The following is a 21,575-nucleotide window of genomic DNA, read 5'->3' on the forward strand; positions in this document are numbered from 1 at the left end:
AAAGTTGGAAGTCTAGAATGTCATTGTATGCTGTAGCGTTAAGATTTCCCTTCAATGGAACTAAGGGGTCTAGCCCGAACCATGAAAAACAGCCCTCCAAACCCAGATTTGTCCGTCGGACTGACAGATGGTGAAGCGCGATTCATCACTCCAGAAAACGCGTTTCCACTGGTCCAGAGTCCAAAGGCGGTGAGCTTTACACCACTCCAGCCGATGCTTGGCATTTCAAATTGTTATCTTAGGTTTGTGTGCGGCTGCTTGGCCATGGAAACCCATTTCATGAAGCTCCTGGCGAAGTTGTTGTGCTGAAATAGCTTCCAGAGGCAGTTTGGAAGTCGGTGTTGCAAATGAGGACAGACCATTTTTACGTGTTACATGCTTCAGCAGTTGGCGGTCCCGTTCTGTGAGCTTGTGCAGCCTCGGCCTACCACTTCATGGCTGAGCTGTTGTTGCTCCTAGACGTTTCCACTGCACAGCAACAGCACTTACAGTTGACCTGGGCAGCTCTAGCAGGACAGACATTTGATGAACTGACTTGTTGGACAGTGCCACGTTGAAAGTCACTGAGCTCTTCAGTAACGCCATTCTACTGCCAATGTTTGTCTATGGAGATTTCATGGCTGTGTGCTTAATTTTATACACCTGTCAGCAACGGTGTGGCTGAAATAGCCAAATCCACTCATTTGAATGGATTTCCACATACTTTTGTATATATAGTTTATCTTAAGATGAATAAGAGCGTATGCTAAATAACAAAAATGTAAATGTAAAACGTGAGTAAATATAAAGAAAACAGAGAAGCAGTAAGTAAGAACAATCTTTTATTTGTGTTTTCGGGAAAGTTTGACGACATCCCCATTGCCAGCACTGAGTGGGCTGGAACAGTGGACACCACCGGTGCAGATGGGTCGTTGTAGCTCAATAAAAGTCACTATAAGAGTTATCATCATCCACGTCAGGGAGATCAGGAACAACATCCAGTTGGGAGAGCATACATACAGTCACTGAGGTGAAAATAGGCTGCAGAAAACCAAGAGGAAAACTGTGGCTAGCGTGCATAGTCCATACACAACTAGAGAACTGAACAGACGTGTACAGTCAGAAGTGCATGGGATTCTACCGCTGTCGTTCTCCAGGTATGAGATGAGCCAGCGAGATTGTGGAATCCATGATCAACAGAGAAACCAAGATGGCCGCCATCCTCTGGGAACTGTATTTCAGAGAAGTCCGGATAGAAACTGTCCATAGGGGTTATGAACAAACCAGCGGCCCTCGAGGGACCAAAACAGGATGTATATGGTGCAGGGCAGGAAGTGACATAAAAACCGGGATGCATTTCTGAATAGTCTCTCTGTGAGGATAGTTTGAGATCAAAGATGCTTCAACACGAAACAAATCATGTTCATCCAAAGAAATAAAATCATTCAATTATATATAACAGCAACAATAAAGGGGGGTAACAATCATCATAATAGTAATGGTAGTTATTTATAACATGGTCGTTGAGGAAAAGAAGCACTATCACTGGGTTGACTGGGCCCTTTCTCTCCCCTGGGTTTAGTGAGTCGGTAGTGAAACACGACACTATGTGGATACTAAGACGATGCTCAACAACACAGAAATGCCGGAAAACTGACAGAAAGTATCAACAACCTTAATAAATCAACATTTTAAATTTTGGCTTTTTTATTAGTCCCAGAAATCTGAGAATTTAACACCATTCCGATCAATGGGGAGAGTAATAATAGCATAATCTCGAATGATAACCTATTCCCTGGGTATATGGGAGAATAGGGTCACATTTGATATGACACCCTACCACAAACCCCATCTCCTGGAATATAATTTGCATATACGCAATCATACACGCATCTCATCTCTGCAACATTCACACTTAGCATATACCTATGTAAAATACACAAACTGGTATATTCAATATAGACAATATTTATCTTCTACCAATAATAAGAATGCTATCTAAAATCATTAATATAGTACAATAACACAAGTGTGCTTTTTCCTGGGTAGTTGGTGGACTATTTAGGAGGGTGTGAAGACATTGTGGTATTATGTATACAATCTAGAACCACAGAGACCGGTTGTTAGGATTGGTTAAAGGTAAAAGTAGCCTTTTCGTGATTGGTTGTAAGCGACATTAACCGTGTTGGGATTGGATCAATTCGATATAAAAAACATAGGAAGGAAGAAAACATCACAATGCAGAGAGAAGATCAAAACGGTCCACTGTAACCAGAACAACTAAAAGATCCTACCAACCCAGCTTGGGCAAGATATTCTACATCAGTTAGAACTGACAGCAATCTAAAAGAACAAAAAGTGACAGAAAGAGAGCGAGAGAGAGAGATGGCCAAGGGCTCAGCAATATGAGTTCATAGTATACATAATAAAAACTAACAGTCACCCCATCCATTAGCTGTAGTGTGATTGAATGCCCTGCTAGTCTTGGGGTCACATAATACAATTCTCTATATGACAGAGGAGATAGTGCAGCTATAATCAAATGTAAGAGCTGTTGCACCAAAGCCCAGACATCTAGACAACTACTAAACAGTCCAAACTGTTAAAGGTTGCAAAGGTTGTAACAATATGAAGGACTTGTTATTTACAAACACTGGACAAGTGCTGAAGATTGTGCTGGGTTAATAGTGTTTCTCCCATTTCTCTCTCTCTCTCTTTCACTTTCCTACCATTTCTGCCCAAACCCCATCAGTTAGAAACACAACAAAGAAAACAAATTAAGTGCTTGAGTAAAATCCACAAAGAAATGTTGAACTGTACAATTTTAAAATCATTTTGCTCGCTATTTTACAGTTTAAAATGGCTGCCTTGCCTCCTAGTCCCGGACTCTGAATCCTGTCTAAAAATCCCTGTCTAACACCTCTAAAATAGCATCTCCTTTATCAATCTACTGTAAAAAGATATTTTGTCATAGCCCTCCATCTCTCTATATCTTACATCTTTCCCATTCATATAGAAAATATACAAAAATTATTTCCAAAATTTGCTCCCCCTCTAGTCTTAATATAAAAATATACAATTCTCCGATATCAAAATCCTCAAAGTCACGTTTTATTCTTTCATCTAAAGGGGCAACAGTCCTCCAGGTTATGTAATCTCTCTGTCCCTAACCTTTAACCCTGTCCACTCTTACATCATCAAAACGTGACACCTGAGCTTCTTTATATCACCCTTCTCATCGTCTCATACATTCATCATCATCATCATCGTTATCATCATCATGTCACCCCATTCCACCCATCAGTTCCTTCTCTTTCTCCTCCTCTTCTTCACTGGTCTCCATGGCGATTCTCATATTTGTTGAGAATGTTGCGGCAGCGACCAAGCTCCTTCCTCATGTCAGCCACTTCCTGTCTGAGTGCCTGGTTCTCTCTCTCCAGGAAAGCGGCGCGGACCGAGATCTGGTTTTCCTTCAAGCGCCGCGCGTCACGGGAACGCTTGGCTGCCTCGTTGTTCTTACACCGCCGGGACCAGTACTTATCATCCTGAAAGAGGGAGACACCGTTAGATACAGACCTACTGACATTACCTTGTGGAGAATGATCTGACTCAGGACCAGAGGTAGTGACAACTTCTACCAACTCTTAATACTTCTACCTACTCTCTGACTACCAACCTTGAGGTCTGCTGGCACCAGCATCTTGCGGGCCTTCTTGATCATGGGCTGTGGTTTGAGTTCGTCCTCGCTGAAGCGGTGTCTGCGGGGGTCGAAGGCGTCCTGGCCGGGCACACTGGACAGAGCCACGTCGGCCGCGTCGGGTTCAAAGCTACCCATCACGTCTGGACCGTTGGATGTGGGCGTCATGAGAGGAGTGCAGGATGAAGAGGAGACAGAGGAACCAGGCGAGCCGCAGTCGTCGTTCATGCTCGATTGACTGCCTCCTGAAAGAGAGAGAATCGGTTGTTATTTTCTTATTAAACCTTTATATGAACCAAGAGATTCCATGTAGATACATTATGACTCACTGACCTCTAAGGTCCATCAGAGAGCAATAACACACAGCATGTATCTATCTACAAGTCAAAATCTGTCAAATAAAAGAGCTGTAGAGCTGATAGGCTGCAGTTACAGACCATGTCCACCAGGTGGTGGAAGGGAGCTACTTTCTGCTCTGAGAAACTAATAAACAGGAACGTTTTTCTCCCTGCTTTCAAGTGTGATTTCTACAGACCAACCTCTTTCCAAGTATCGTGAACGTGCATTTCACTTCAATATGAATCAATTATCATGGAGAAATTGAACTCAAATGGGAGCTTTACATGTGCAAGAGCACTTTTCTCACCTTATCTTGTGTATAAAAATTCAATATCACCCTTTTAGTATATATTTCAATCCTGGTTTAATATTATTATCAACATGCCCAGACTCCTATAAGGCTAGTTTTAACAGTTTTCTTGAAATGTTTCTAAAACTGTTATACAACTGTCATCCCACCCCTTGAAATCAGTTCCCTATGTTCTATAAAGCTCACTCACCCCCTTTAGGGCCTAATGCACATAAATAACACCTTGACATTCCTATCGTAAAGACTCCAAACAGCCTTTTCCTCTTCCTATACATCCTTTACGAGAACACAATCAGAACACAGCCTACACTACACCACCTCGAGTTAAGTCAATGGTCAGGTGTCTGAATAAAAACTCAAATCAGATCATTACAAATACGTTCGTTCTCCTGTCTTGCCTCATAATTTGTGTTACACTGTAACGACTATGTAGCAAACACATCATCCAACCCGCAATATCAAATTTGGCTTCATCAATGCTTCTTTTACATGAATATCTGATTTGTCTTGTAAATGTGAAAGTGTCGTATTTAACTCATGTCTAAACTGTCTACAGTGTATTATTGTGACATGTGACATTGGAATACAACTGAAATGCAGCTAAAAAAACAACCAGTTTATGAAGGGTTAAATACAATGGCTACTGACATTCCCCATCTACTGTACAGCACCACATCTTAATCATTACTATCTCTGTAAATCTCTCTCTTCTGCATTCAAACATTCCATTTGAACTTCAGTATCAGCAGGCAATGGGAACCTCTTCCTCCCCCCTCGCTCCCTCGCTCTCCCTCCCACCCTCGTGCCTCTCCGCTCCTCCCAGTCCTCCGGTTGGCCCTGCCTCTCGTTCTCTTGCTCCAGTGCTCACAGCCTCGGCACGTGAAGGGACACTGCACGTGCACATTGCTGTAGCGTGTGAGGTGAGGAGAGATTTAAAGACACGCGATCACAAACACTCACTACACACACCTACTTCCTTTCCCTCCCCTCCTTATCTCTGTCTCGATCTCCCTATGTACAGTAAGACCGTAGTGTTCAGTAAATGGCTGGTTGGACCTGAATTGAACATAAACCAACCAAACCAAACCCCTTTGTCAGTGCTGTGAGATGCATTTGTTAAATGTCTCCTCTGTTTCTTTCTCTCAGGCAGCCTAAATGTTAAACCTAGCTCAGTGTGAAGGGTAGTTTGTAGCCTACAGGAAATTCCTGTCGTTGCTTTCTCAACCGCTCCTTGTTGTTCCCTCTCTGTCAAGTTAACTCAACGTTAAGGGATTCCATTTGGCTTCACAGAAAATGATGCTTGGTCACCATAGGAGAGGAGTTCAATATGAGTACTGAGGACAACTTAAAGAGCTGAATCACATGAAGACTTTGTGCAGACTTTACTACAGCCTTCTCTCTAAGGACATAACCATCCTGTATTGATACAGGGTCACCATGGTAACTGCCATGTCACTGATCCTCCATTTTAGTCCTTCATCTAGTTGCCACTTCACGAGGCCAAAACAACATGGCACCATAATCATTGCTTCATTTGGCCAAACTGGACCACTGAATACATTGTCGATACCATGTAAACTACGATACATTCACCCACCACCCCTACAATCCCTTTCCATAGAATCACCATAAACCATCTCAGTCTCCACCCCTCTCCCCATGTTCCTACTGAAGATGTGTACAATAAACAGATGTACACTGTTCCGTATTGTATCCATGGGATAAAATCATCATAGAAATCCCTGTATGTTGCCCTCCCCTCCTCCGACACCCGGTTCGGGTTACTCACCGTAGTCAAGTCCTCCCTGCATGTTGGACTGGGCCACCTCCAGGCCGATGAGCGACGGGGAAGATGAGGATGACGAGGAGGAGGCTGAAGAGCAGGGTGGGGGCGATGAGGGGGGGCACTGGGAACTCTGATTGGGCACCGCCGACTGGGAACTCTGGGATGGGATCTGGGCTGTACTGGAACTGTTCTGGCCGTGGACTCCGCCCATGCCGTTCTCTGTGAGGAATTCCTCCAGGTCCATGTACTGCAGCTGGAAGAGGCCTCCTTCCACTGGCAGGGTCCTCTCCCACAGGAGGGGTCCCAGGAACGCAGACTGGTTAAATCCTCCAGCTCCTCCTCCGCTGACGTTACTGTTGCTGCTCACCCCGCTGCTGCCGCTACGCATGTTGCAGCCGCCGTTCCCGCCACCCAAGGAGTCCTCATCCATGTCTGTGATGGTTCTGTCTTTGTCTGGGATGGTGGGAGAGAGACAAAATGGAGGTTATTGGTTAGTAAACGATGGACAGGGGTCAGAACTCTCAAGAGTTGTAGTTGTCACATCAAATGTTTGACCCTTGGTGCTGTCAGAGGTGATTTTGGGATTATAAAAAAATAAATAAAAAGTGTCATGGTGTCCCACTATATACACTCCCTCAAGTCTGGTTCCTCACAAGGTTTCTTCCATATACACTCTTTGCTTTTCAGTTTTGGTGGGGGGGAACTACTTAGGGTCATATGACAGGATATAATTATCTTATGTCCAGAGCTGTAGGCATTCTTGTAAACCTATTTAATTTAATTCAATGAGACAAGGGGGTGCTATGGCCCAAGCCTCATAGCTGTTGAGGTCCAGGGGCACAATGATCCTATAGATGTGTCAACTCTACAGATACTGAGAGATAGATGATATCTGTGGAATGGTGTGACCGTTGGATGCATCAGCTGCACTGCTATGTGTACAAACACCACTGAATGCTTCAGTCAGACCGTAACAGATGGTCATACAAGAAACTGCACAAGAATCCAATTCAGAATGCTGGATGAAAAGCAATATGGTTTTTACTACATGAAGGCATGTCTACGTCTATATGTGGTGAGACAAATGAATTTGGTAATATAGGCATCCATCCATACCACAGGCCTCGCTGGTACTGTTTAGCATGTCAGATATTATACCAAAAGATGTCGTCTTAATCTGCATGCTCATCTAAAACTATGCCAGGGGATTGGAGGGGCGGAGATTATAATCCATATGAGAACATCATGCTCAGCTCACAGCAGAGTGCAACATGGGATGGCACCATCATCCTATTGGACATTTGGGGGTCCTAATTGGTCAGTGAGTGACCTTTGTGTTTGGATAAAAGTGTTTGTTATGCTTAATGACCATGTAATAACGTAATGGCATATTGGTTTCCTTACCCTGTAAACTGTCTATGGATAAGGTATGACAGTAGTTTCCCTGGCACTGTTTCCACATGCTAACCTTTTAGCATTTGTGGCACAAATCCTATTCAAGTCATGGGACCGATATTAGCATGTCCGAATCATCCAAAAGTATCTCAAGTTACTATCCCATAATTTGCTTTCTGGTTTACTGCTCTATACTATAGGAGTGGATGGATTCGATTAACATTTTCCAACGAGTATTTGATCCTACGCTCTTAGAAACAAGGGTTACAAAAAGGTTATTTGGCTGTCCCCGTAGGAGAACCCATTTTGGTTCCAGGTAGATCCCTTGTTGGTTGCAGGTAGAACCCTCTACATTGAACCCAAAAGGGTTCTACCTGGAACCAAAAATAGTTATTCAAAGGGTTATCCTATGGGGACAGCCGAAGTACCCTTTTAGGGTCTAGATAGCACCTTTTTTTCAAGAGTGTAAGTTCTATTCTGATACAAAGTTTCCCTATTCTGGTCCTGACCTGTATTATCAGTAGTAAATACAAACTGACCATGAATCAGTTCTAAAGGACAACTTCCACCACCATGTATATCCTATGGTGTGTGTTGGTTGCAGAATGTCAATCATGAATCATCCTTCAGAGCTGAGCTCTGTACTGAAGAACCACACCAGTATACCTTATCTGTTTTGTTTCCAAACAACAAGTCCGACAGTGGTGCATGTGTCATGCCATGTGCGTGTGACAATGGCAGGGCCAGATATTAAGTTATGCTGGTGAGCACAGCTGTCTTCACTGTACTGTACTCAATTGAGTCAGGCAGACAATAGAGACTGGTAGATATGATTTCATTGAATGTCAGTTACAAAATATGCTAAATAACAGAAAAACAACATAGGCATGCAGTGTCTGTTAGCTTAAGTGCAGAAAACTCCATCAGCAACATTGTTGCACTGTAGAGCCTTCAGTGGTAACTGCATGATAACAATGTAACAATCAAATTAAATCAAAGTTATCGTCTCACCTTTAACGTCGCAGCACTCTTTGAGAATTGCACGGTCTCCCTTCATCGGATGCTGCAGGAGGGATTTCAAACTAGCCATGGAGTTGAGATGTCCACCGCTGATGGAGCCACCAGACTGGTTGCAATTCCCGAACTGCGGGCTAGCGCCGGCTGGGAGGTCCGGGGTCAGGAGCTGGGTGAGCTGCCTGGACATAGTTGGCCGGACCTGGTTGTTGATTAGGATCCTGGGGCGCAGGCGGAGTCGAAATGACTGGCAGATTGATCGCCGCTATTCAATTAACGAGAATATTGAATTAACATTTATTATAGTTAGAATTGGGTGCAATGAACCAGGTGCAATGAATAGTCTATTTAAAATGACATTACAAACTTGTTGAAATAATATAAAACGCATATGTGAGTGCATATCTCGACAAGATATGAGAACATTAAAGTTTGACTCCCAGGCTCAGTATACCAGAGTGTAGCCTAATAATAACAAGCAAAAGTTGCAAAACGTGTCTCTTTGATTTGTTTAGAACGTCAATAAACATGTTCTTACCTTTCCCTCTATTTAGGCTATGGAGTGTTCTTATATCCACTGTTGTATCATTATAATAGACAGTATTCCAGTAGATATGGTCAACACTATATTATTTTAAATCCCCGGTGCAGATCAAGATGTTATTCTCCAATAGAGACCAGTTGTAAACGTCAAACTAATGACTGGTGCCCATGGTCAATTCAAAGGTGGACAAAATAAAATCCGAGCTGGAAAACAATAAGTTGTTGTCGAAAAATATCCTGAGTTGATCAACACCCCAAACAAATGACGATTCAAAAATTATCAAAATGAAACTCGAAGCAAGGAAAAATAATGTCCTACTCCACAATGCCAAATGAACAAATAATGAAGAGCGAAAAGCGGAGAAGGCTCTGGGTACGCGCGCTATTTGTCGGGTGACAAGCCGTATTACTTTTTTCTTGAAGCTTTCCTGTCGCTCTATCGTTCTTTCGGGAGGGGGGGTCTTCTTTTCCCCCGCGTACTTTGTGTAGCCAATGTACTGAAGCACGGGCTTGGATTTGGGCTGCGCGACGGCTGTCCTCTCAACTGGAACGAACACGGGCAGTTCACGTGACGTCACAACTCATAGGGCAAGGCGCGAGAGAAGGCATGATTGGCTTATTTGTTCAATATGCATGACAAACACACAACCCCCCTCGTGCCACACCTCGAGGGGGCACGCCAAGCACTTGTTGTTTGTTTGTATGCTCATGGACAGACGGACGAAAACAAATGGACAGTTAGCAATCACCCGCCACCGTTATCATTATGACTTTGAATTAACGTCTTTAAATGACACTAGCAACTGAGGGGACCTTGATACATATCCTCTATAGAACGTCCATCTAGGCATACAGATCATTGCCCAAATAGATTGCCAATATGATTATTTAATTATACTGGCAATGGGCCCTGCACCATTCTATGAGCAAGCAACTGAGTGTAGACTACAGTTTTCCCAGTCCGCTTGTAATCCAGAGAAAACGTGAGTGGCTGCCGGGTTTTCAGGCGAAAAGAACACAGCAGCACGTTGCTTCCTAAAAGCAGAATAGCTGTTATAGCGCACATGGCCCAGTCACGAGGAGGTGCAACCCTTATGCATGTTGCTCTAGTTTCGATTGGTTGGAGAAAATAATGTCTCCTCCCCGAGTGAGCGCTTATTGGAAAGAACTAGGCCACCCGCCCCGCCCTACGGATTCCCCCCATGCTACGGCCGCGTGAGACCGATTCAAAGCAGAACAGCGCGAGGTGTCTGCAGTACTGTATTTTAACCCACAAAGAGCCACAGGAAATGGTTTCCTTTTTTTGACTGCTAGTCGGACATCGTGAAAACAATATTTAGACAGATTCCAGGAACAATATACATCCTTCTGAGGATATTACTGTGTGTACCAGTCACTTGTTTTCTTTACAAACAGGCATATGCCAACAACATGAGTATAATTAATGGGGAAACAATTGATACATTGATTGATGATAAACTATCATACATGTGTGTTTACTGCAGAAGTTTACTGCAAAACGAACCTTGCATGCCTTTATGCCTGACCTATTCATGATCATTCATCTGTTAGAACAATTTGAGAAGGTTTGAGAGAGTATAGAACAGGACTACAGAGGTAGTTAGAATATAGAAAAGACTGACAATGACCTTAAATTACATTCACATTGTCTAAAAATGGTTTTCTATTTTAAATCATAATCAATTTTGCTTTAAGCTATAGTAGGCTATATATTTTGTCTGTATACTCTTGTTATTGTGGCAGCACCATCTCACCAGGTCAAATTCCTGTTACATGTAAATGTACTTAGCGAACAAATGTGACTCTGATTTGATAGGTAGGCTATAATATGCTTCTTCAGCTGTAGTCCTACATGACATGTGGAGAATGCACGAACACATGAACAGACCATGGTATCTAGAAATTAAAATGATAGTTAGCATTTCATGTTTCTTTTTGTATTTAGACATGAATTATTGATGTTTAGTAGTATTTGGTGTTGAAAGAGAGGGAATAAGCATAATGAAGCTAAATGTGCATATCCCTCTATAGCAGTTAGTGTGACAGTGCTGCTGCCACCTAAAAAAATACTTAAGTCAAACCAGAACAACAGACCACAGCTGTCATACTTCATTAAGGTGAACTCTAATACTGTAGTCTACATTACAATAGCCTATATTCACACAAACTAACAGAACTAGGTCAGTAGGGCAGCCATAACTGCCTTGCAATTCTGTATGTAGAATATGTATGTATGCATTTATGTTGATGTTTTATCTGTGTTGTACACAAATAGATTTATCTCACACTCGCATGCAAGCATGAGTCTGCAAACACACACACACATTTGTACACACTCGGTCACTCACATGCACGCACGGCTCAGACGTGCGCACTCACTGACACACACAGCTCAGACATGGACACTGCACGTTCCGACTCTTGAATCCACCCCCTATTGGTATAAAATCCATGTGACTGCCACACTCTAAAACACAGGGGCCAGAGTACAGTGAGCAGAAATGAGTTGCCTAATGCCATCTAGCGGATTTAACATAATACTGTAGGCTGTAGATGTCCATTATTTATTTATTTTGGGTGGTTGTGAGTTGTGGCCATTTCAAATTGGGGTCATAGAAAGAAAGCAAAGCACAAAGAAAAAAGCATTTCTGGTTGAGTATACAACATTAATTGAATTGACCTGCCAATAAGTTGGATAACCATAGTGGTGTTGGATAACCATAGTGGTGCTGGATAACCATAGTGGTGTTGGATAACCATAGTTGTGCTGGATAACCATAGTTGTGCTGGATAACCATAGTTGTGCTGGATAACCATAGTGGTGTTGGATAACCATAGTTGTGTTGGATAACCATAGTTGTGCTGGATAACCATAGTGGTGTTGGATAACCATAGTTGTGTTGGATAACCATAGTGGTGTTGGATAACCATAGTTGTGTTGGATAACCATAGTGGTGTTGGATAACCATAGTTGTGTTGGATAACCATAGTGGTGTTGGATAACCATAGTGGTGTTGGATAACCATAGTTGTGTTGGATAACCATAGTTGTGCTGGATAACCATAGTTGTGTTGGATAACCATAGTGGTGTTGGATAACCATAGTTGTGTTGGATAACCATAGTGGTGTTGGATAACCATAGTTGTGCTGGATAACCATAGTGGTGTTGGATAACCATAGTTGTGTTGGATAACCATAGTGGTGTTGGATAACCATAGTTGTGCTGGACAACCATAGTGGTGTTGGATAACCATAGTGGTGTTGGATAACCATAGTGGTGTTGGATAACCATAGTGGTGTTGAATAACCATAGTGGTGTTGGATAACCATAGTGGTGTTGGATAACCATAGTGGTGCTGGATAACCATAGTGGTGTTGGATAACCATAGTTGTGTTGGATAACCATAGTGGTGTTGGATAACCATAGTGGTGTTGGATAACCATAGTGGTGTTGGATAACCATAGTTGTGCTGGATAACCATAGTGGTGTTGGATAACCATAGTGGTGTTGGATAACCATAGTTGTGCTGGATAACCATAGTTGTGCTGGATAACCATAGTGGTGTTGGATAACCATAGTTGTGTTGGATAACCATAGTGGTGTTGGATAACCATAGTTGTGCTGGACAACCATAGTGGTGTTGGATAACCATAGTGGTGTTGGATAACCATAGTGGTGTTGGATAACCATAGTGGTGTTGAATAACCATAGTGGTGTTGGATAACCATAGTGGTGTTGGATAACCATAGTGGTGCTGGATAACCATAGTGGTGTTGGATAACCATAGTTGTGTTGGATAACCATAGTTGTGCTGGATAACCATAGTTGTGTTGGATAACCATAGTGGTGTTGGATAACCATAGTTGTGTTGGATAACCATAGTGGTGTTGGATAACCATAGTGGTGTTGGATAACCATAGTGGTGTTGGATAACCATAGTGGTGTTGAATAACCATAGTTGTGCTGGATAACCATAGTGGTGTTGGATAACCATAGTGGTGTTGAATAACCATAGTTGTGCTGGATAACCATAGTGGTGTTGGATAACCATAGTGGTGTTGAATAACCATAGTTGTGCTGGATAACCATAGTGGTGTTGGATAACCATCGTTGTGCTAAGTTGAAATGTATTTGTATATCCATGATGACATCCTGAAATCCATCAGACCCACACAGCTATTTAACTATATCTGGGACAAAACTATTATACTGATTTTGGTATTCGTAACATTGTTCTCATTATAGAGTCAATACCCTTGTAAGTCGCTCTGGATAAGAGCGTCTGCTAAATGACTTAAATGTAATGTAAATGTAAATGATTAGTTATCAGTAACTATGCCGTTCTTCATCATTAGCCTTACATGATACATGGAGAAAAAGCACAGCAGAGAACACTTATGTTTTATTCAATGCTGAAGTATAATCAACAACTATCTTTGTTTTAAGTAAATAAAGTGATAGAAATGTACTTAGAACTATTCTTTTTCTTTAGAAGATAAAACAAGGCCCGACAGGGTTATGAACATGATTGCAACTCAGCAAAAAAATAAGAGAAGAGGACAGGATAGAATCCAGGTTTGGCAGGTCGACAGATGGAGTTAAACACACATTAATACATGTAATCATAACTGGTTTTGCTACTATGAAGGAACAGTAAAAGCTAAATAAAGTACTTTGTGAAAACAAACACAGCAGTGATAAGATAAGAGCGTCTGCTAAATGACTTAAATGTAAATGTAAATGATAAGATATTAACACAATATACGTTACAGTGAGCTTTGTTCATCCTGTCTTGATCTCAATATCTTGGTATAAAAGCTACAATTGTTTCCACAGGCATGAAAATGAAATAAAGTCATGATTAGCAAGGCTTTTTGTAAGATACACTTTGTTGTCTGGAAGTGGTATTCACTTCAATCTATTAAGATTCTCAAATGTATTTTTAAAGACGTGATTAAATCACTGGGGACATTTGTCAGGACTTTATTAACTTACGCTTAAAACACGTCCTTTTCGGATGTACTGAATTAATCATCACATAGTGAGTTCACAACCTCCGCAACAAACTGACCAAAAAACACACATGCACCGACAAACAGACTGCCTCTCTACCAACCAGAAGTCTGTGTCCCACCCTCTCCCTACTCCTACTAAATGCACTTTTTACATAAAAAAATCCCCAAAGGGGCTCTAGGTGAACATCAACAAGACATAGTACACAGCAGAGACAGAGTTATCATACAGCTAGGGGTATAGAAGGGATGCTAGTAAGGCTGAGGGGGTAGAGTTAAATTAGCAGGTCAAATCACCTAAACATGTCTAATAACTGCACAGTGTCAGCCAAGCATAGTGTCAATGCACTTAAGGGTTAATGATCATATGAAAACAGTAATGTCTTTCAACATCCTCCCATACAGTTGGATGGAAGAATTCCGGGTGATCCTTGGTTGATCTACAGTAGTTCATGTTGTTAAAACAGTCATTCTAACAGTCAGTGAGTTGAGTTGATGAGGTCCAGACAGACACCAGACCAATTCAATCGCCCCCCCAAAGGCTTTTGTTTTTTTAAAGTCCATCTTCTTCTATGTATAGTCCAAAACTGATAACCTCTCCCTTTCCTATCAATGAAAATCTAAATGCCACTACCTTAGAATTCAGCAAGCTCAGTATCTGTACTCTGTAAGCAGGGAGTGCGACATCTCCCCCTGCTCCTCTCTGCTCTTCCTCTCCCCCGCCCTCTTGGACAACTTCAGGCGGATAGCGCCACCTCGTGGAAGTCCCTTGGCCCGATGTCGGCAGGTCACCTTGTGCCTGCGGAGGAGGGGGGCGTTCCAGAAGCGAGCAGAGCAGCGTCTGCAGGAGAAGGACCCTCGGGCGCGATGAGTCGCCCGGTGGATGAAGGCTTCCAGGAGCCTGTGAGACTGCTTCCCACACACACCGCAGCACAGACGCTCCTGGGGGGACAGGACTCTCTGGGTGTGTTTAGCTGCCCTGTGGGCTAGCAGGCCGGCCTGGCGGGCGAACATGGCGTGGGGACAGATGGAGCAGGCAAAACGTTTCACTGGGACTTTGAGAGATGACAGGATTTGTATCTTCATCCCTCTTGTTGTGACCAGCTCATATCCTCCCCCTCCCCCCCCTCGTCTAATCTTCAACAGAAGCTTTTTCTTCCTCAGCTGTTTTTGCAAAACAGACCTCCTCTTCCTCTGGTCTTTCCTCTCCTCGTCTCTGACGAAGCCTGAGGACTCCCCCCACATGTCCCCCCTTCCCTCCCTCCTGTCGGACTTTCTCTTCTTCTTGTGCCTCCTCATGTCATCGTGTGATTGGATGTTCCTGTGGTGTGGTTGCTGGGACTGTGGCTCTGAACGGTGGTGGTGATGTGAAGAATGGTGGTGGTGGTGGTGGTGATGGTGGTCGGATGGCAGCTCCGTGAGGGGCTGGAATGGAGCTGTAGTGTGAAGGGTGTGACTACTGGACCCAGCTGGGTAAATGTGCTCCCCTTTCACCCTTGCTGGGGAATGCTGGTGCTGAGGGGGCATGATTGTGGAGTTGGGTGGCAGGGGCTGAGAGTAGGGAGGGATGCTGGAGGCTGAGGAGTGGGCCGTACCAGCATCATAGAAAAGGGGGAGTAGCCAGCTGGGGGCTGAGGTGGCTGTTGTTGATGACTGTGGGTGACAACACTGTGACTCTGCTGCCCCCCGTGGCCCTCAGTGGAAGGTGCCATCTGAAGGAGGGCGTTGGTGGCTGCCTCGCTCTCTGACGCAGTCCCACTCACTCCACCACCAGCTGCACTGTTTACCCCTGACCCACTGCCGTCCCCTTGTGCGTTGTCAGGGCCGGTGCGGGCCAGGCCGTGCTGCGACAGTCTGTGTCGAGTGAGGCTGTTGGAGTAGGCAAAGGCCTTCCCACAAACCTCGCAGCTGAACAGCTTCTCACCTCCGTTCTCATGGACCGTCTGGTGATGAGCCGTCAGGTGGAAGTGATGACGGAAAGACTTCCAGCATATGGCACAGGTGTAGAGCCTGGGGGGGGGCTGGCTGTTAGAGCCTTGAGGCTTGACATCTTGGGGGTATGAATAATAGGAGGAGGAGCTGTTTCCTTGGTTCTGTTCCCTGTCTTGGCCCATCCCACATGACGGGTTTGTGTTGAAGTTGTTGAGGTTCTCCCCTCCTGGTGTTGTGGGGACCTCTTCCAGCTCCCCTTTCTGATGGAGCTTCCCGTGCCTCTTGAGGCTCTGGGAGTAGCCAAACTCTTTCCCACACAGGCTGCACTTGTAGTTCTTCTCCCCAGAGTGAACGGTGTGGTGCTTGGTGAGGTGGAAGGCCTCTCTGAAGTACTTCCCACATGTACTGCAGCGGTGGGGCTTCTCCCCAGTATGGACACGGTCGTGCCTACGCAGGGTCTCGCGGCGTGCAAACCCCCTGCCGCAAACACTGCACAGATATGGCCGCGGAATGTTGCTCGACTCCCTGGGAGCTCTGGGGGTGTACTGCCTGCGTTTAGGGGGAGCGTTGGGGTCTTTGGGCTTCCTGGGTTTCCGGGGACGTTTTGGTTTGGCAGCAGGGTTCTGTGGATCATTCCCCTGCTGTTGGTTATGGTTCATATTACCACTCATACCATCCTGGTTCCCTGATCCTCTATAGGTCTTATCCATCCCAGATGTTGATGAAGGGGACCCCAAGGGACCTAAGTCCAGCCCCCCCAACAGCCCTCCGATGATATCCCTCCTATCGTCGCCTCTGTTCCCACTGTTCATATCACAGTTGGCGGCAGCTGCGGCGGCGATGGCTGAGATGGCGTTGTTGACAGAGCTGGTGACGTCGTCTTCAGAGTCATCCAGGAGAGAGGACAGGGGGAGGTGCTGTTGGTGGTGATGTTGGGTTTGACTCTGAGGGTGGGGGTGCAGCGTCGGGGCCAATGGTGCCTTCCTCAGCGCCGGGCCCACCATCCCACTGCCACAGGGGGAGGCTCCAGAGTAACACGGAGACGGGTTACCTTGAGAACGGTGGTCGTCATGGTAGCCTGTGTAACGATTCCGAGAGTAATCAGTGGGGTATTTACCATCTGGCCTGTCCCTGCTGTTAGCATTCCCTCCCCTCTCTGACTGAAACAGACCACCATCACACCCTAGCCTTGACTTCTGACCTCCCTCACCTCCCATGATCACACCCTCTTCATCTTCCTCAGTTTTCCCATAAATCACCCCTCTACTACCCTGGTAATCCCCACCTCCTCTACCTTCTCCTCCGCCCCCTCCTCCCATTCTGCCCTCCCCTACAGCTCCTTCCTTGCTGCTGCCCTGTGGTTTTGATGCCCTACCTGGCTTGCCGCATGTGCCAGAGGCAGCATGGTTGAGTAGAGAGGTACTCTCACGGAAGCATCGACCGCAGGCTGGACAGCGGAAGGGCTTGTCCTGGTGAATCTTCTCGTGTCGCGTCAGCGACTCACGGCGGTTGAAAGCCCGGGAGCAGATGCTGCAGCCATACGGGCGAGCCTCTGAGTGGATGACGCCATGCTGGAGGAGGTGCCCTTTTTTCTTGAAGTGCTTGCCACAATCTGAGCAATTGAAGGTCTTGTCAGGGCTGGGGCAGGAAGATGAGGCCTGGACTGAGTTGGACGATTGTTGGGAGGACAGCGAGTTAGATTGAGAGTTCAGATCCTGGGTGGAGTGTTCCTGGGTGGAGTGTGGGAGAGTGGGGTCAGTTAGTGGTTGGATATGAGTCGGGTTTGGGTTAATGCTGACATTATTGCTAGTACCTGCTGCCGTAGACTCATGCATACGCAGGTGCCTGCGAAGACTGGAGAGGTGAGTGAAGGTTTTGCCACACTCACCACAGTTATAGAGGGGCTCAGTGTCAGCCTGTGTAGATGCAGATGGCATGGAGCCCATGTTATCAGGTTTGGATAGGTGAGAACCATTAGTAACCAGAACTGATGCTGCAGTGGAGGAGGGGCCAGAGGAAGAGGAGGATGAGACAACTGATGATGATGATGATGATGAAGAGGCAAGGAGGGATGGATCTCCTCCCAAACCTGACATGCCAACCCCTCCGCCCCCACCCCCAACCAGCCCTGGGGAGGGGTCGTGGCCCAGCCCCCCTGCACTGCTGCTAGCATTGGGGTTCCCACTGCTGTGGCCGCTGCTGCTGTTACTGCCGCCATCTGACTTCCTCTGTGGCAGGTAGCCAGCCATCGCTTTCTTCCTTCTACTGCTGCTGCTTCCGCCCCCACTGCTGTCCCCCTTGCCGTCATCCTTGGAGAGGGACAGATGAAGAGGCAGGGGGAGCGGCAGGCCTGCTTCCTGCTGCATCAGAGATGCCAGCTGGTTGGAGGAGAGCACTGGGATGCCCTGGAAGTCAAAACCACCCAGGGAAGAGGGCTGGGAGCCTGGGTGTAGGGGGTGGTGAGGGTGGGAGTGTGAGTGGGGGTGGGACAGGGTATGGGGAGGCAGCTGCTGCTGCTGTGGAGGCTGCTGCTGTGGCTGAGCGGAAGAGAGGCCATGCGAATGAGAGGAATGCAGAGCTGGAGGCGGAGCAAGGCCTGAGCTGGATCCCTCACTCTGACCTAAACCTATCCCCAGGTGGTTGTGGGTTCCCTGTTGAACCAGAAACTGCTCTAAGCTCGCGTTAGCAGGCACCCCAGAGAGAAAGTACTGATTAGCAGCTAGCATGCAACTGAACTGCTGATGAAGACTCCGTGCATCAGACTGGGCCCCAACCAGCTGGTGTCCCAGAGAGGTGACTGTACTGCTACTGGGGGATTGTTAGTTACCACTGAACTGGAGGGGGAGGGGGAAGAGGATGAAGGGCCAGGTGATGCTTGGGGGACAGAGAGGCCTGGATGCAGAGGGGGTGGTGGAGGGGGGGCAAGTCCCAACCCCCCAGCACCCCCACTACTGCTACCCCCAGAAAAGTGCTCGAAGCGGCCGACACCAGAATGCAGTTGCTCCTGTGCCAGAGCTGCCTCTGTCGGGTGGAAGGAACGCAGGAACTGTGGGTAGCCTGACACATGGCTTGAGCTGCTGCTACTCATCTTGCTTGACTTGGATCTTGAGCTATGTGAGGACGAAGAAGGTTGTTGTTGTAGAGGGGGAGGAGGAGGGGCGCTCATTTTTGCGAAAATAGAGGCAGAATCGGAAAAGGCGTTGCTTCTGGCCCCTTGGAGGGACCCAAGGCCTAGCCCAGACAGGAGAGCGCCTGAGGTCTCGGCCTGCTGTTGTTGTTGCTGCTGGAGCTGGTGCTGGTGAAGCTGCACCTGCTGCTGATGCTGTAGCTGTCGTTCTAACCCAAGGCCTTTGAACTGATGGGCCTGGTGTCCGCTTAACATCTCTATTATGTCCAAATTGTATTTTCCAAATTGGAACATCTCCCACTCACTGGCACATGGGGGTGCAGGAGCCACACCTCCAGCACCAGGAGCAGCGACAATGATCCCACCACTGCCGCCAATGGACGAGCTTCGGCCGAGGGATCCTGCAGTGACACTATTTGACCTGGAACTGCCTGAGTCGCTTCGGCTCGATCCCGAACTCCGCCCAATAACACTGCCGGTCCCCCCTGTTCGCGCACTTCGGCTGCTGCTACTTCCGCCCGATCGCCCACTGCCCCCACTCTCCATCCAACAAGAGAGGGAGCAAGTGTGTGGGGAATGGGGTTATTTAGTGTAAAGTGACCAGTTCTTACAGTTCTTTTCAACGTGGATACCGTATTCTCTTTTTATCTTGATGGATTGGTGCCATTTTATTTAGTCTTAAACACTTTGTACAGTTTCATGGGGAGAAAAGGCCTTGTCCTTGTGTGGAAATGTTGTTGGTCTGTTTGTTGTTGGTTGTTGGTCTCTTGGTGTTTTATGGCCCAGAACAATCTTTATTAGAGAGCAGTTCAGTCAACAGCTGTTGGTTGGCTGTTTCAGTTAGTGTTTTCATCCATATCATCGTTTCCCTTCATCAACATCAGTTTATTCACTCATTCTCTGGGAAGAGATGATGTTTTCTTCTCCTCACTGAAAAACAGAGACTACATTAGTCAAAATTCATATTTCTGTTTGATAAAAACTGTTAAATTGAACAGCTGACATTTGTAAATACACCGACATTTGTACAATTATGATACACCACAGTATGTATGATAAAATAACATTTTCTTTAGCTTAAAATAAATCACACACAACAACAAAAAGGTATATAATATATACACACGTATATATATTTTTTAAATCATGTAATTTTAAAATTATTGAAAAGGGATAAAGTAGGTGATGAAAATGCAATCACAAACTTCGAACATCACATTCATAGATGCCACAAAACAAATTAGACATGGTTTTGATAACAATGTGTATATTTATGTTGTATTATCCAGGGTGCAATTGAAAAAGAGACCTAGGTCTCAATATGTCGTCCCTGTTAAAATAAAGGTTAGATAAAACAAAACTTAGTAATGATATATTTTTTAAATGTCAGTCTTACTCAAATTAATAGTTTTCCAAATGTAAGTATAGTATGCCGAATGACTATTTTATTACTACTGTTATTAGAATGTATTTATTGTTTATTACTAGGGTATTACTACTGCATATAGTTTCGTATGAACTGAGCACTGTGTCACACTTTTTTAAGTCCCCCTGACTGGAAATAAAACAATAATTATTATGAATTATTATTGCATGTTTATAAGACGTCGGCGAAATATTGATCACGTTATGGAAAATCTTACCTTTGTATTTTGACAGATGTCAATGAGTCAAAATATGAGTTTCCCCGACAGCGGAGGGAGATGGATTTTATTTCACAATCGAATCTTTTTGATTGCCTTTCACATTAGTAGTGTAGATGACCAATCCTGTGTGCAGGACAGAAATTCAGAATCAGCAACTGTTATTCAGCCACTGCAAAAATTGCATAATTGCACAATACTAGCTGCGGGAACTACTAACTTTGGCTTGCACATTGCTTTGACAAACATTGGGGGTTTTGCAAAGAAGCGCTTACATGCAAATCTGACAGCTTTTGGTATAACATTCTGCTATTTAGCTAGCAGATATCGCATGCAACCCATTCAAATACACAACACACACGGATAGCATAACAAAATATGCATTCAAAAGTCAATGAATGCCTCTTGGCAGGATGAAATACGAACTTGCTTATTTACCTACACATCCAAGTACAAGTTCAGGATGCGGCCTGTCACGCCTTCCTACCATCTAGCTATCATTCGCTTAGCTCTCCATTTCTGCGTACTGTTTTCGACTCGTTAGCCATAGCCATGTTCACTGATGCTGAGCTAGGTGAATGCTCGGCTCCCTTTCGCTTTTAAATACTCAGTATTTGAGTCTGCAACCTTTTCCTCGCCATTTGACAGCATCAATCCCCATTGGTAATGATGAGTTGGTGATGTTTTTATCGGCTTAAATGTTTTGGACGGTCGGTTATAAAAAAAAAAAAATTGTGGGGGGAGGGGGGCGGGGGGGTAAAAGGGAATGACGTGTG

General features: G+C 45.2%; 3 protein-coding genes across 4 annotated transcripts; all 3 read right to left on the minus strand.

The window, feature by feature from the left end:
- Positions 1–808: 808 nt before the first annotated feature.
- Positions 809–10,058, minus strand: LOC118374976 (hepatic leukemia factor-like). Of its 2 annotated transcripts, none has more exons than XM_035761470.2 (5): positions 9,059–10,058; positions 8,518–8,785; positions 6,115–6,564; positions 3,641–3,921; positions 809–3,524 (listed from the first exon to the last, which is right to left on the minus strand). In XM_035761470.2, exons 2-5 carry the CDS (start codon positions 8,708–8,710, stop codon positions 3,309–3,311), a joined length of 1,140 nt encoding a protein of 379 aa, XP_035617363.1. In that variant the 5' UTR covers positions 8,711–8,785; positions 9,059–10,058; the 3' UTR covers positions 809–3,308. The 2 variants fall into 2 exon arrangements, with proteins under 2 accessions (XP_035617363.1, XP_035617364.1); XM_035761471.2 differs by having other exon boundaries at positions 3,656–3,921; positions 9,059–10,044.
- Positions 10,059–13,474: 3,416 nt separating this feature from the next.
- LOC127915271 (protein odd-skipped-like) lies at positions 13,475–15,396 on the minus strand. The gene has a single exon (XM_052495030.1). The coding sequence runs from the start codon at positions 15,394–15,396 to the stop codon at positions 14,749–14,751; it is 648 nt and encodes a 215-aa protein (XP_052350990.1). The 3' UTR covers positions 13,475–14,748.
- LOC118374978 (zinc finger protein 316-like) lies at positions 13,475–21,541 on the minus strand. Its single transcript, XM_052495029.1, is given in 5 exon segments — positions 13,475–17,107; positions 17,405–18,836; positions 18,839–20,086; positions 20,800–20,925; positions 21,238–21,541. Coding segments are annotated over 3 exon segments (3,816 nt in total). The 5' UTR covers positions 19,703–20,086; positions 20,800–20,925; positions 21,238–21,541; the 3' UTR covers positions 13,475–15,587.
- Between the last annotated feature and the right edge of the window lie 34 nt (positions 21,542–21,575).

The sequence above is a fragment of the Oncorhynchus keta genome, chromosome 34 (genome assembly GCF_023373465.1).
Source record: "Oncorhynchus keta strain PuntledgeMale-10-30-2019 chromosome 34, Oket_V2, whole genome shotgun sequence".
NCBI lineage: Eukaryota > Metazoa > Chordata > Actinopteri > Salmoniformes > Salmonidae > Oncorhynchus > Oncorhynchus keta.

Coding starts and splice junctions, on each gene's coding strand:
- LOC118374976 (XM_035761470.2), bottom strand. CDS start 8,710: ATGTCCAGGCAGCTCACCCAGCTCCTGACCCCGGACCTCCCAGCCGGC. Junction 6,565..8,517: donor AGAGTGCTGCGACGTTAAAG/GTGAGACGATAA, acceptor CCACCATCCCAG/ACAAAGACAGAACCATCACA. Junction 3,525..3,640: donor TCAAGGTTGGTAGTCAGAGA/GTAGGTAGAAGT, acceptor TCCCTCTTTCAG/GATGATAAGTACTGGTCCCG.
- LOC127915271 (XM_052495030.1), bottom strand. CDS start 15,396: ATGAGGAGGCACAAGAAGAAGAGAAAGTCCGACAGGAGGGAGGGAAGG.